Consider the following 14,761-nt stretch of genomic DNA (forward strand, 5'->3'; position numbering starts at 1 on the left):
TGGGTCCCACTTTATCCATCAAAAAATGAGGAGAGTTAATTTGGTGATGCTACGGTTCAACATAAATTCAGGTTTCCTAGGATGGTTTCTGGAGAAGGCAACGGCACCCCACTCCAGTACTCTTGCCTGGAAAATCCCATGGACGGAGGAGCTTGGTAGGCTGCAGTTCATGGGGTCGCGAAGAGTCGGACATGACTGAGCAACTTCACTTTCACCTTTCACTTTTATGCGTTGGAGAAGGAAATGGCAACCCACTCCAGTGTTCTTGCCTGGAGAATCCCAGGGATGGGGTCGCACAGAGTCGGACACGACTGAAGTGACTTAGCAGTAGCAGGATGGTTTCAGATGATTAAGAAAGAGTAAAATTAAGTTTATTGTAATTTTTAGTGAGTAGAATTTTTCATTCAACAGTAATAAACTATTGTTGAAATGAATATTTCTTTCTTAGCATTTCATGAGTCACTCTTCAAAGTTCTATTTATACTTGTTTTTCATAAGTATCTCATTAAGCTATCTCATGTAATGCTCTGCCAGGTACCTCAATTTATGTTCCCTTTTTAATGATTTATTTGATAGTTTGAGTGCAGTAAGCATAGTTACGCTCTTTAAAGACCCTCACCTCCTAATGGGTGAAACAAAGGACCAAAGTTATATTTAGGAGAACTTTCTTCTACTCAAAGTTTATCCAATTAAGACTGAGTGCACTGTATTCACAAAATTGGACTAGAATGTGGATAATATCTCTTATGCAGTATGTATCCATCTGTCCTCCACTCAAACCCAGTCCTCACCAAGGCATAGTACAGTAAGAGTGAAAGCATGGTAGAAATGGGTGGTGCAAGTAATTTTTATTTATTTATTTTTTCAGTTATTTTTATTGGTTGGAGGCTAATTACTTTACAGTATTGTAGTGGTTTTTGCCATACATTGACATGAATCAGCCATGGATTTACATGTGTTCCCCATCCCGATCCCCCCTCCCGCCTCCCTCTCCACCCGATCCCTCTGGGTCTTCCCAGGGCACCAGCCCTGAGCACTTGTCTCATGCATCCAACCTGGGCTGGTGGTCTGTTTCACCCTTGATAATATACATGTTTCGATGCTGATCTCTCAAAACATCCCATCCTCGCCTTCTCCCACAGAGTCCAAAAGTAATTTTTAAGAGGCTGCAGCATGGTCTAGAATACACTGGCAACACAGGTATAGTTTGGGATCAGTGTATGGAGTAGTCCAATATTACTTAAAACTGGTGCCTCAATAAACACAAAACTGTCTTTAAGATCATCAAGAAATTTCATCTTAGTAAAAATGGAAAGGCACAGGTAATTCAGTTGCTAGAAACTGCTGACTATCTTAAAGCTACTATGTTTTTCTAGTTACTTTATAGGGGTGTGTTAATTACCCCTTTGTAGAAGGGAAGAAATGAACTCCTGGCCTTAGGTAATTCATGTAAGGTAATACAATAATTCTGGCAGAATCTGCAGTCTAACCTGGGTTTATCTTATCGCTAATATTTGTTCTTCCTACTATACTATTATTTCCCTTCCTATTGCCTTCCAAATAGGTGCTTTCACCTAGAATATCGATAACAGTGAAGTAACTATAGAGAAGGATTTTTTTCTACCCAAAGATAAATGATAACCTGCTTTAATAATACAGAATATAGAGAAGAGTTTGATAAACGAAATAAATGTTGGAAAAGATTTACTACTGGTTATAGGCTGAATTGTGCCTCCCAAAATTTGTATTGCTGAAGCCTTACTCAATACCCATTTCTTCAGAGTAAACTTATTTGGGGAGTCTTTGCAGTGGTAATGAAGTTAGAATGAGGGCATTGGGGTGGACTTTATTCCAGTATGACTGGTATCTGCATAAAAAGAGTAAATTTGGACAGAGAGACACATAGGAGGTGATGTGAAGACACGGGGAGGAGACAACCATCTGTAAGTCAACAGGTGAGGCCTAGAACACAGCCCTTCCTCATGGGTCTCAGAAGAAACAAACCTGCCCACACTTGAATTTTGGACTTCCAGTCTCCAGAACTGTGAGACAATAAATTTCTGTTGTTTATGCCATCCAATCAAAAGGAGTTTATTATGACAGCCTTAGCAAAAAAAATGCATTATCTTAAAAACACAAAGTTGCATGTTTATTTGCATAATCTTCCAAAATTATAATAATCAATTATTTAAGGATTAAAACTTTTAACATGTCAATACTACTCTAAACAAATCACCATTGTGGTAAAAAAGGTAATATGAAATGAAGACAAATTAGCTTTTGCAGAAGAATAAAAGTGGAGTAAGAAATAGAGATAATTTGAATGTTGAATTTATGATCATTAAAATCTAAGATTAGGATGCCTAATCCAGAGCATAATTGAGTAGAAACAAAATTTAATGCCAGTTTATAATTAAAGAGTTAGCAATTTTCAGCATGAAAGAAAATACTACCAAATAAAATAGCCTAATTTTAACAAGAAAGACATAGGTTAGATTCTAATGTGTGTGTGTCTGTGTGTGTGTGTACACACACACACAGACACACACATATATATATACATGCATACACAAATATATTAGAAATAAATTAAAAAACAAAAGGAATTGTCATTTAAAAAATTTTAATAATATGCTGTAAAAATATTTAACAGCAAACTTTTAAAAATGGAATGAGACTTGTGAGAGGGTAACAGGCAAAAAGGCCAGGGGGTCTCCAATCGGAGGAAGTAGGCTGCAAGTGTCAGATATTTTTCTCTCCCTCAAGCAGCAGGAGGAAACAAACTACAAGTGTCAGATTTTTTTTCCTTCTCTGTACAAAATTAAAAGGAAGTTTCTCTCTCTCTCTCTCTCTCTCTCTTTTTTTTTTTTAGAGTGAACTGTACTTTAATTTACTGGCATTGTCAATCTTTGAACAAGACATGTATTATTTTGTTTTTTTCCCATGAAGGGAGGTGGTTTCCAACCTGCTATAATAGGTGCCCACAGCTTCACCTTGAACATGCAGCATTAAGGCTGTACTCAGGGTAGATTATTCCTTTTTCACTTTCACAATTTTTATGCTGCTGCCAGAAGTTTTCATGGCGTTTGCGTTGAATTCAGTCTTCAGTGCATCTCTTTTGCACAGATCTGGGAGTATCGGACCTAACTGAGTCCAGCCTGTCGCCAAGACGCCACCCTGATGTCACAAGAGGCGGCACGTCTGGCCAAATCGCGAAGACCTATCAACATTGGCTCCGAGGTTTCTCTTAAAATTCTGTGTTGCCATGATGATACCTGATTCCACCTCAACTTAACTTTTCTGAAACCTTGAGCTAACCAATGCGTTTTTCTTATGGAAATTTTTTTTTTAAAGCAGTGTTAATGAAACTATGTATTTGCTTTGGAATTTGTCTTTCTTCAAAATGGTTACACCTAAGGCTAACTTGTTTCTTTTCTCAAACCTTGGGCTGATAATAATAGCTCAACAAACCAGTATTCATATCAATTGTTTCATGGCTGGGGGATGACACACCTGTGCCATCCTATCTCAAAAATGCGTATTGTGGGAGAGATGCCTGGTGAAACTCCATCAGCCTTGAGGTGTCTCTTATCTGATTAACAGCTTTCTAACAGACATAAAACATCTGGCTAAAGACTAGTGGGGGTGGGGTGGTTGGCACTCTTTCTGCTCCCTTCTGATATCTGTGTCAGAAGCTTTGTCTATCTCTTTTATACTTTAATAAAACTTTATTACACAAAAGCTCTGAGCGATCAAGCCTCATCACTGGCCCTGGATTGAATTCCTCTCCTCTGGAGGCCAAGAATCCCAGCATCTTTCATAGCTCAGCAACAAACTTCGACTTGTTACAGGCAAGTTACAGAGACTTCTGCCTGTAAAAGCAACAACTTAAAAAAATGGCAAAATACATGAACAACGTTTTTTGGATGTTGAACAAAAGGCAGTACAGAACAGATATCTCTGAGAAAAGAAAAAAAGACAAAGGGAACAATATGAATGCCATGGATTTCCGCCTGTAGAGAATTTCTGAACCGTGACACAGGGATGGAATTCCAAATAGCATCCAACGGTGTCTCTGATTGAGAAACTAGAAATAAAAATATAGGGGGAATAAACTGACTAGAATTTGTAGGGCCTAATTCTAGAGAGGAGAAAGCTATATGGAGAGGTCCATAAATCTTCAGAAAGGTCTCTTAGATGCTTTGGTTTCATGCCTATCTGTGGATGTATAAATTGGAATTTGACAGAGCCATATCACAAACAAATGACAAGAAAAGAGAAATTTCTAAAAATTGTAAGCCAAAGAATTAGCACAGCTCACAGAGAGCTGGGAAACATTTGAGTTTCCACAAAATAGAATGAGAAGATCTTATTTAAGACATGAAGCAACCAGGAGAAAATGTAGAGGGATCATTGCTCAGTCATGGGGCTAACCTAGCTCTACAGTAAAAGCTACTGTGGCATGCTCTTATAAACCTTCAAGATAAACCTCAAAAGGGACAAGCTAACCAATAAAGAGCTGCTACAAAGAAAAATCCCAAACTTTCTTGAAAACAATGTAAATACAATGTCTACCATCCAAACAAAAATCAATAGATACAAAAGTCAATTTTTTCTATATACTATCAATGAACAATTGAAACTTACAATTGAAAAGTTTTTAAATACACCATCCAAAATATCACCCCCCCCATTAAAAAAAAAAACTTATGTATAAATCTAATGAAATGTGTAAGATCTGTATTTGGAAACTACAAAACATTGGTAAAAGAAATTAAAGACCTAATTACATTTTAAAAATCTATTTGGCTACACTGGGCCTTAGTTGTAGCACTTGGGATCTTTGTTGCCACGTGCAGGATCTAGTTCCCTGACCAGGGATCAAAACCATGCCCCCTGCATTGGGACCATGGAGTTTTAACCACTGAACCACCAGGAAAGTCTGCACAAAGACCTAATTAAATGGAAATGTATTCCATGTTCACAGATGGAAAGACTTAATAGTGTTGATATGTCAATTCTCCTGAACTTGATCTACAGATTCCATGCAATCCTAATCAAAATTACAGCAAGCCATTCTGTAGATTCAATAAATTGATTCTAAAATACATACAAAAGGGCAAAAGACCAAGAAAAGCCAACACAATACTGAAGAAGAACAAACTCGGGGGACTCACGCTACACTATCTCAAGATTAGTATAAAGCTATAGTGATCAACACAGTGTGATACGGTACAACAACAGACACAGATTAGTGGACCTAAATAAAGAGCCCAGAAGTAGATCTGTGCAAATACAGTCAACCTATTTTTGATTAAGGCAATTCAAAGAAGACAGGATCGTATTTTCAACAAATGGTGCTGGGAAAACTGGACACTCATATGCAGTCCATGGGGTTGCAAAGAGTGGGACATGACTGAGCACCTTCACTGTCACTTTCAAATGCAGAAGGAAAAACAAAAACCTAGATACAGACCTTATACCAGACAAAAATTAACACAAAATGGATTATAGACCTGAAAATAAAGTGCAAAATTATAAAACTTCTAGAAGATAACATATGAGAAAATCTAGATGATCTTGGATTTGGGGAAGAGTTTTTAAATTAAAAAACCATAAGCACAACCCAGGAAAGGAAAAAGTGGTAAACTGGATTGAATTAAAATTAAAAGTTTTTCATGGTAAAAGACACTACTAAGAGAATAAAAAGACAGATCATAGACGGGGAGGAAATGTTTGCAGATAATATATCTCTTAAGAATTTGTATATGAAATACACAAAGAATTCTTAAAAATCAGTAACAAGGAAATAACCAACTAAAAATAGAGAAAAGAACTGAGCAGACATGCAATTAAAGATGTTATACAGATGGCAAATAAGTATTTACAGAAATACTCAACATAATTTATTTTTAGAGCATTGCAAGTTAAAACAGTGAAATACCATGGCACACCTATTAGAATGATTAAAATCCAAAAAAATGGACAAAACCAGAACTGTTGTACTGGGCTACATATATTGCAGAAGAGATGGAGCTCTTTATTGCAAAATTTAGTCTTAAATCGAAGAAAGTGGGGAACACCAATAGGCCACTCAAGTATGACTTAAATCAAATCCCTTATGATTATACAGTGAAGGTGACAAATAGATTCAAGGGATTACATCTGGTAGACAGAGTGCCACAGTCAGTTTCAGATCTTGTTTTTGTTGACTGCATAGAGCTTTTCTATCTATGGCTGCAAAGAACGTAATCAATCTGATTTCAGTATTGACCATCTGGTGATGTCCATGTGTATAGTCAACTCTTATGTTGTTGAAAAATGGTGTTTGCTATGACCACGTGTTCTCTTGACAAAACTCTGTTAGCCTTTGCCCTGCTTCATTTTGTATTCCAAGGCCAAATTCGCCTGTTATTCTGGATATCCCTTGACTTTCTTCTTTTGCATTCCAATTCCCTATGATGAAAATGACATTTTTTTCTGGTGTTAGTTCTAGAAGGTGCTGTCGGTCTTCACAGAACAGGTCAACTTCAGCTTCTTAAGCATCAGTGCTTGGAGTATAGACTTGGATTACTGTGATGTTGAATGGTTTTCCTTGGAAAAAAACCTGAGATCATTCTGTCACTTTTGGAGAGTGCACCCAAGTACTGCATTTATTGAGCTTCTCAGGTGGCGTTATTGGTAAAGAACCCACCTGCCAAGGCAGGAGACGCAAGAGACACAGGTTCTGATCCTTGGTCAGGAAGGTTCCCTGGAGGAGGAAATGGCAACCAATACCAGGATTCTTGCCTGGAGAATCCCACGGACAGAAAAACCTGGCAAACCACAGACTATAGGATTGCAGAGTTGGACACGACTGAAATGACTTAACACGTAGCACACACTGCATTTCTTCCTCTTTTTTTGACTATGAGGACTACTCCATTTCTTCTGAGGGATTCTTGCCCACAGTAGTAGATGTAATGGTCATCTGAATTAAAATCACCCATTCCCACCCATTTTAGTTCACTGATTCCTAAAATGTTGGTGTTCACTCTTGCCATCTCCTGCTTGACCATATCCAATTTTCCTTGATTTGTGGACCTAACATTCCAGGTTCCTATACAATATTGTTCTTCACAGCATCAGACTTTAGTTTTACCACAAGACACATCTACAGCTGAGCATCATTTTTGCTTTGGCCCAGTCACTTCCATTCTTACTAGAGCTATTAGTAATTGTCCTCTGTTCTTCCCCAATAGCATATTGAACACCTTCTGACCTGAGGGGGCTCTGGTGTCATATCTTTTTGCCTTTTCAGACTCTACATGGGGTTCTTCAGGCAAGAATACTGGAGTGAGTTGCCGTTTCATTCTCCTATGGCCCCTGTTTTGTTAGAACTCTTTGCTATGACCCATTCATCTTGGGGGGCCCTGCATGGCATGGCTCATAGCCCCTACATGATGAGAAAGCTGTGATCCATGAAGGGGTGGTTTTTAATACCATTCTACAATAAAACAAACCAGAGCTCTTTGGAGAAATGACTGATTTTTTCATTAGGGCTTTTTCAGTCTCTTCTGCAGTAGATGTAGCCCAGTACAACAATTCTGTCCAATTATAAATATGAAAAAGAACTATAGGAATACCTTAATGACATTGCCAATTCAGTTCCAGGCTATCAAAATAAAACAAATATCAAAATAAGGCAAATTTAAAAAACAATTTAAATACCTTAAACATACTCTATTGCTAAAAACGCTGACCATCATCTGTACCTTCACCAAGTCATAACTTTTTTGCTGGTGGAGAGTCTTGCCTTGATGCTGATGACTACTGACCTATTAGGATGGTGGCTGGTAAAGGCTGGAGTGGCTGTAGCAATTTCTTAAAAAAAAAAGACAACAGTGAAATTTTCCACGTCAACTGACTCTTTCATGAACAACATTTCTGAAGCATGCAATGCTATTTGATAGCCTTTGACCCACAACAGGGCTTCTTTCAAAACTGGAGCCAATCTTCTCAAGCCCTGTTGCTGCTTTATCAATTAAGTTTATGTAATATTCTAAATATCCTCTTGTCATTTCAGCAATCTTCATGACATCTTGCCAGGAGTAGATTCTATTTCAAGAAACCACCTTCTTTGTTTATCCATAAGAAACAGCTCCTCATCGGGAAAGTCTTACCAAGAGATTGAAGCAACTGAGTCACATCTTCAGGCTCCACTTCTCATTTGAGTTCTCTTGCTATTTCCACCATATCTGCTGATACTTCTTCCACTGAAGACTTGAACCCCTCAAAGTCATCCATGAAGGCTGGAATCAGCTTCTCCCAAACTTTTGTTAATACTGATATTTTGACCTATTTCCATGAATCACAAATGTTCTTAATGGCATCCAGGATAGTGACTCTTTCCCAGAAGGATAAAAAATATAATAATAATGAAAAAGTTTGAAGTATTGCAAGAAGTATCAAAATGTGACACAGAGACATGAAGTGAGCAAACACTTTATAAATGGCACCAACAGATGTGTTTAACACAAAGTTGCCACAAATCCTCAACGTAAGAAAAAAAAAAAAAAGTAACATCTGCAAAGCTCAACAAAGTGAAGTGCAATAAAGCAAGGTATACCTGTATGTGTGTTGAAGGTTAGGGAGAATGCCAGCAAAGTTAATGCTTTCTAGATTAAAGGGAATGCCTACGGCTGACATTTCCACTCTTCCCTCTCCTCCCTTATTCTACTGAATGCAGATGTGATGATTAGAACAGCAGCTGTAGCCTTGAGGGAAAAGCTAAGAAAATACAATGGCACCTTAACTGATATACACAAGCTTTGAACCATTACCCCTATCACCTACCTTTGAACTTTTTGTAGTACAAAAACTAACCCTTATTTGTTTAAGCAATTGCTTGCTATGTTTTCTGTTAACTTGCAGCTTGTTGCCATGTCCTCCTCCAGGGGATCTGCCCAACCCAGGGATCGAACCCAGGTCTCCTGCATTGCAGGAGGATTCTTTACCAGCTGAGCTACCAGGGAAGCCCAACCTGCAGTCTAGGCATTCCAAACTGCTTCTCAAACAGTCCACATTTTTTGGAGTGGGGAGATCCTCCTTCCTACTGTTCATACTGTTTCTATTACTTAACGATCAGAGTCCAAGTCACTATAACTAATGCAATTTCAAACTATTAAAGAGATATAAGGAAAGGAACAGGTGCCAAGAGAAAGAATTAAAAAGTAGTTAAGAAAGACATGTGGGACTTCCCTGGTGGTTCAGTGGTTAAGACTCCTCAATCCCCACTGCAGGGGCATGGGTTTGATCCTTGGTCGGGGACCTAAGATCTACATGCCATGGGGAATGGCATCAATAAATAAATCAATATTTTTTAAAAAGAAGAAGAAAGACTTGTAAGAAGAGACTTAACAAATAGATGCCAACCTGAAAAAGGGTTGAAGGAATGGCCTCCCACCTGCCTCCTGCCACCCTACCTCATCCCTAACATGAAATAACTATGCTCTAAATATAGGAGGGAATGGTTTTCCTGCAAAGGACCTGAGAAGAGGTATAGGGTCTAGAGATCTGGACAGAACAGATCTTGCGAGAACTATGTACCCACCAACTGACTTGGAGGTAAAAGATAAAGGGAGCCCCATTCGGGAATAAAATAGACTGAAATATTTTTTCCTATAGTCACGTTTTTGTTTGTTTTGCTTTGTTAATGATAAGGACCAGGAGTCCTCTGGATCTTCACCCTTTAACCCTAAGTGGAGAAACTTTCCCCTCCACAAAATCTGCCAAATTACACAATATCCCATGAGTGTCCTTCCATTTAGAGGAGATTTTGGATAAACATAAGCAACTTCAGCAGGGATCCAGCACAATTGCCTCTACAAATCAACTTAGGAGCTTTATTCATAAAAATAAATGGTCACCTAACGATTACCAGACACTTGAGGAAAACTTTTAGCATTAAAAAATATACTGCTATGGGAGAAGGGACAAAAAGTTAATGCAAGACAAAAACAATTTTTAATCAATTCTATTTAATGTCCTCAGAAAGATTTAAATATAAATTATCCATACAGGAAGAAAAACCAGCTCTAGAAAAAAAGAAATCAGAGAATAACAGAAAAATGTGGGAGATTAAAACTGTCAAAAAAAATTTTTTTTAGTATATGAAGTAAATAATGGAATGGGTAGTATTAAAAACAAAACAGTGATCTGGAAACATAGTCGGGGAAAACTATCCAAACAAAAGATGGAAAACACAGGTGAAATGCTAAGAGATACTCACATAAAAGCAGAAGGTACATATGAGTAAGACACGTCAGAGGAAAGACCAGAGAAAATAGAGAGGAGGAAATAAAGAAACAATAGAAAGTTTCCATTAGTTAAAAAAAAAAAAATAAGTCCTGGAATCCAAAAAGCCAACCAATTGTCAAATCAGGAGAACAGCAACAACAAAAGACTCAGATACAAGCTGGTAAAATAACATAAGGAAAAGTTTTTAAGCTTCAAGGAGGAAAAAAAAAAAAAAAGTGCCTACAAAGAAATGGGCTTACTTTGACATGAGAATTATCAACTGCAACTGGTGCTAGAAGGTACTGAGGCAGTACCTTCAAAGTGAACATTATTTTCAGACTAGAATATTCTACCAGATGACTAATCAAATGTGAAAGCAAGATGAAGACCTTTTCAGGCATTTAAGAACTCAGGTAGCTTATCTCTCACTTGCTGATCAAATGAAAGGGCTAAGATATTCAAGAAAGTGGAAAATGTGGAATCCTAAACAATGCAACTAACACAGGAGTCCAATTAAAAACAAGAATAATATAAATCCCAGATGGCTGTGTTCAGAAAGATATATACCAATATTAGTCAAAATTAGAACAAAACCCCCAAATCTTCAAGGAACAGAATGTTTTCAAAAAGTGAGGAATTTACGTTCATCAAATAGTTCATTTGAGCTAAGAAATTTTGAGGATCAATGTGCTGTTCCTGTTTTTAAAAAGTAACTAGAAAGTTTAAAACAAGGTGTAAAAGAACATTGCCACTCAAATATAAAGCAAAATGAACTCTGATATCATTTTAAACAAACTCTGAGCATGATTTATAGTGTAAAAGAACTTTTCCTCCTGGTACACAGGTTTCATGTCACAGAATTATATTTCTAAACTTTTTAATTAGTGTAATTGCACTACTTGGTTCTGCAATAATTATTTCCCAATCATAATAGTAAAAATAACAAGTAACACTTATTTAACACTTAATATATGTCCTATCCTAAGCTCTTTAGATTTCAACAGTAGCACAGTAAAGTTAAGTGACTTGCCCAAGGTCACGCACTGGTTGGTGAAGTTAGACATTCTGGCTCTAGAATCCCTGCTCTTAAACATTGGCTATGGGGCTTCTCATTATTCTGTCTGTTAACTTACAATTCTTCGAATCAATCTATCAGCCTAAAACAAAATGGCATAGTAACAATTATAAAACAAAATACAAATTATATAGACCTTAACATAGAAACAATGATTAACCAAAGTAAGGAAAAGGAAAGGAATGTGCAGGTGTTACTTTTTCTTAACCTTTTATACATACATGGGCTCCCCAGGTGGCGCTGGTGGTAAAAACCTGCCTGACAATCCAGGAGACATAAGAGACACAAGTTCTATCCCTGGGTTGGGAAGATCCCCTGGAGGAAGGCATGGCAACCTACTCCAGTATTCTTGCCTGCAGTATTCTTATTCTTGCCTGCAGAATCCCATGGACAGAGGAGCCTGGGGAGGGGGCCAGAGTTCATAGGGCCGCAAAGCATCAGTCTGAAGTGACTTAGCATGCACACATGCACACATGCAACTTTCTATATAAAAGAAGAATAATACAGAAATTTCTATATAATAGAAAGTCAACAGTAAACTACATGAGTATAATGGAAAATAATAATATAAAAATCAGCAGGGAGGAGAGAGATAATGAACCTGAGCTAAATTTCTCATATTTCACAGTAAGCAAGATAGTTAATTTTATAGGTATACAGCAGTTGTCAGTAGACATTGTCTAATTTTAAAGCGTAATATGTAATTCATGTGGCAACTCTCAGAAAACTTAAAAACAGAAAAAGTCAAGTTGATACATTATTCAGAAGACTATCTGAATTTGGGAGACTTCAGAAAAACTAAAAATAGAAAAGGAGGGGTATTCTGGAAAGGGAAGAACTTTGTTTTTAACCATCTTAATTTTTATTAAAATTATCAGATAGTACTTTATTATGAAAATAACTATGTAATAGTACTAAGAATATCCTATAAAGAAGGGCATAATCGATGAGCGTACCTTTCAATTCTGGCATGGTAACACAAAAAGACAATAAATGGTACCAGACTATAAAACTCAGTGGGTACAAAAAGAGGAACAAGGACGCCATATAAACATATTACAGAACACTCACGCTCTTTGCTGATTCTTTGTTTCCACATCACTATGGGCTAAATGGCCCACTTTGTCATATAAACTTCCCCGGGGACCTTTCATCCACTTTAGACAACCACTGAGCCACACACACTCCCGTCCCCTACTCTGCACATTTCATTAAAGAAAGGGCTGCCTACATTCACACATGGGCCGGAGTCTACACTTGGCATCACTTTTTCAGGGCATAATTTGGCAGCCCTTATTCTCTGGTGGCTCAGATGGTAAAGAATCTGCCTGCAATGCAGGAGACCTGGGTTGGGTTCCTGGGTGGGGAAGATGCCCTGGAGAAGGGAACAGCTGCCCACTCCAGTATCCTTGCCTGAAAAATTCCATGGACAGAGAAGTCTGGCGGGCAACAGTCTATGGAGTTGCAAAGAGTCATACACAACTGAGCAACTAACACTACTAATTACTACTACTGAAATGTAAAACACGGCTCCTCTTTGACCTAAGGATTTCACTTCTCAGAATCTACCCTGCAAGGACATTCCCAAATGCTCAAAGAGAACGCTATACAAGGACTTTCAATTAAGCTATTACTGTTTACAACAGAAGAAGACGGAAAGCAATCTAAATGCACACTGGTGGACACAGAACATTTCCTTACCATTTAGAAAATGAAATACATCTACATGGAGTAACACTAAAAAGTTTTTGCAACACGTTGCAGAGCAAGAAGAGGCAAGAAGTAGAATAATATATTATACAAATTGTGTGTGAGATAAGCAGACACGTCATATATAGGTATAGGTGGGCTTAGGGTGAAAGGAGGAAACACGTTTTTACTTTTGAACATGTTTTTCCCTTTTTTTTTTTTTTCCGGCCAGCATGTATTGATTTTGTATTTTAAGAAATCGGATCATATCTCAACTGCCAAATTATGCTGTGCTTAGTCGCTCAGTCGTGTCCGACTCTTTGTGATCCCATGGGCTACAGCCCGCCAGGCTCCTCTGTCCATGGGGAGTCTCCAGGCAAGAATACTGGAGTGGGTTGCCATGCCCTCCTCCAGGGGATCTTCCCAACCCAGGGATCGAACCCAATTCTCCCGCACGGCAGGCGGATTCTTTACCTTCTGGGACACCAGGGAAGCCACATATTCGGGACTTTGGGGAAACAAATTTGAAAACAGAAAACGCTCACCGTCTTGCCATTAGTTCAGTCTCAAATGGAAAAGAAGAAAAACAAAATACACCAAGCAGCATGCTGCCGTTTAGGATTAGCGACAAGGCTAGCTTTACCTGTTGGGTCATTTTTTAGTGAATCGGGGCAGGAAAAGGAGGGCAAAAAAACAGTCACGGCGAAGATGAGGAGCAAAACCCAGGAGCGGCGGGGCCCAGCGAACCCGGGGACGCCCTCGGAGAAGACGCAGGGGGCCAGGCGGGCGGAGGCAAGACACCAGGTCCCGGGTTGTGTGGGAAAGACCGCGGAGGGGCAGAGACCGAACGGACGGGGGGCCGGGGACGCCGCCCCCACCAGGGGAACCTGTCGGGAGCCGCACGCCGGGCTGGTGGCGACAGCTGGGCGGCCAGACCAGGGTCAGCCCGGGGCGCCCGGGCAGTCCGTGCGGCGGGCGAAGCCCGAGATCCGGGCCGAGCGCCCGGGCAGCCGCGGCGGCGACAGCTGGAGCCCGCCCCAGGCCGAGGCCGGGGCCGCGGGGAGCAGGGCGGCGCAGCAGCCCGCGTACCTTCCCAGGAGAGCTCTCCTCCCGGCTCGCGCTTCAGAAACTTGTACCAGAACGTGTCCACGCGGCCCGGCTCCGCCCCGTCCTGCGCCGCCTCCTCGGCCGCCAGCTCCACCTCCCCGAGCCACAGGCCCGGCTCCTGCAGCGCCAGCGCGCCCGCGCCCGCCGCCGTGCCCGCCGGCCTCAGACGCACGGCCCCGCGCGGCTCCCAGCGCCCCAGCTCGGGCCGGGACCCCACGACCAGCAGCTCCGGCCCGGCCCCGGCCACGGCGGGCGACACCACCACCCCGAAGCGGAACCGCATGGCGGCGGCGGGCGGCGCGACTCCGGGTCCCCCGTGTCCCTGCGACCGGCGGACGCGGCCCGAGCGCTAGGCGGGCGCGGCGATTGGGTCCCGGGCGCCGGCGGGGACACGTGCGAGGCTGCACCTTTTTTGGGCTGCATCACGCGGCCCAGGAGCCCCGAGCCTGATCCAGGCCGGGGCCTCTGGCCGCGCGCGCCCGGAGAAGGAGGCTGCGCCCGGCCTGCGGCCTCTTCTAGCGGCTCCGCGGGTGACTGGGCACCGGGAGAAAGCAAAAACACGGGTTAGGAAAGCAAAGCAAACTCCCCATAAACTCCGAGATTTTCCAGTGA

The 14,761-nt window shown here is 40.6% G+C and overlaps 1 protein-coding gene and 1 pseudogene across 2 annotated transcripts in view; both read right to left on the reverse strand.

The window, feature by feature from the left end:
- The window catches only part of EPM2A (EPM2A glucan phosphatase, laforin), a 103,296-nt gene extending 88,864 nt beyond the window's left edge, over positions 1 to 14,432 (reverse strand). For both annotated transcript variants that reach the window (XM_061130550.1, XM_061130548.1), the window contains exon 1: positions 14,132 to 14,432. In XM_061130550.1, the coding sequence (XP_060986533.1) occupies positions 14,132 to 14,432 (301 nt within the window). The remainder of the gene's footprint in view (positions 1 to 14,131) is intronic.
- On the reverse strand, positions 2,866 to 3,230 carry LOC133047027 (ATP synthase subunit epsilon, mitochondrial-like; annotated as a pseudogene).
- Positions 14,433 to 14,761: the final 329 nt, after the last annotated feature.

Source organism: Dama dama, chromosome 26, assembly GCF_033118175.1.
Source record: "Dama dama isolate Ldn47 chromosome 26, ASM3311817v1, whole genome shotgun sequence".
NCBI classification, from domain to species: Eukaryota; Metazoa; Chordata; class Mammalia; order Artiodactyla; family Cervidae; genus Dama; species Dama dama.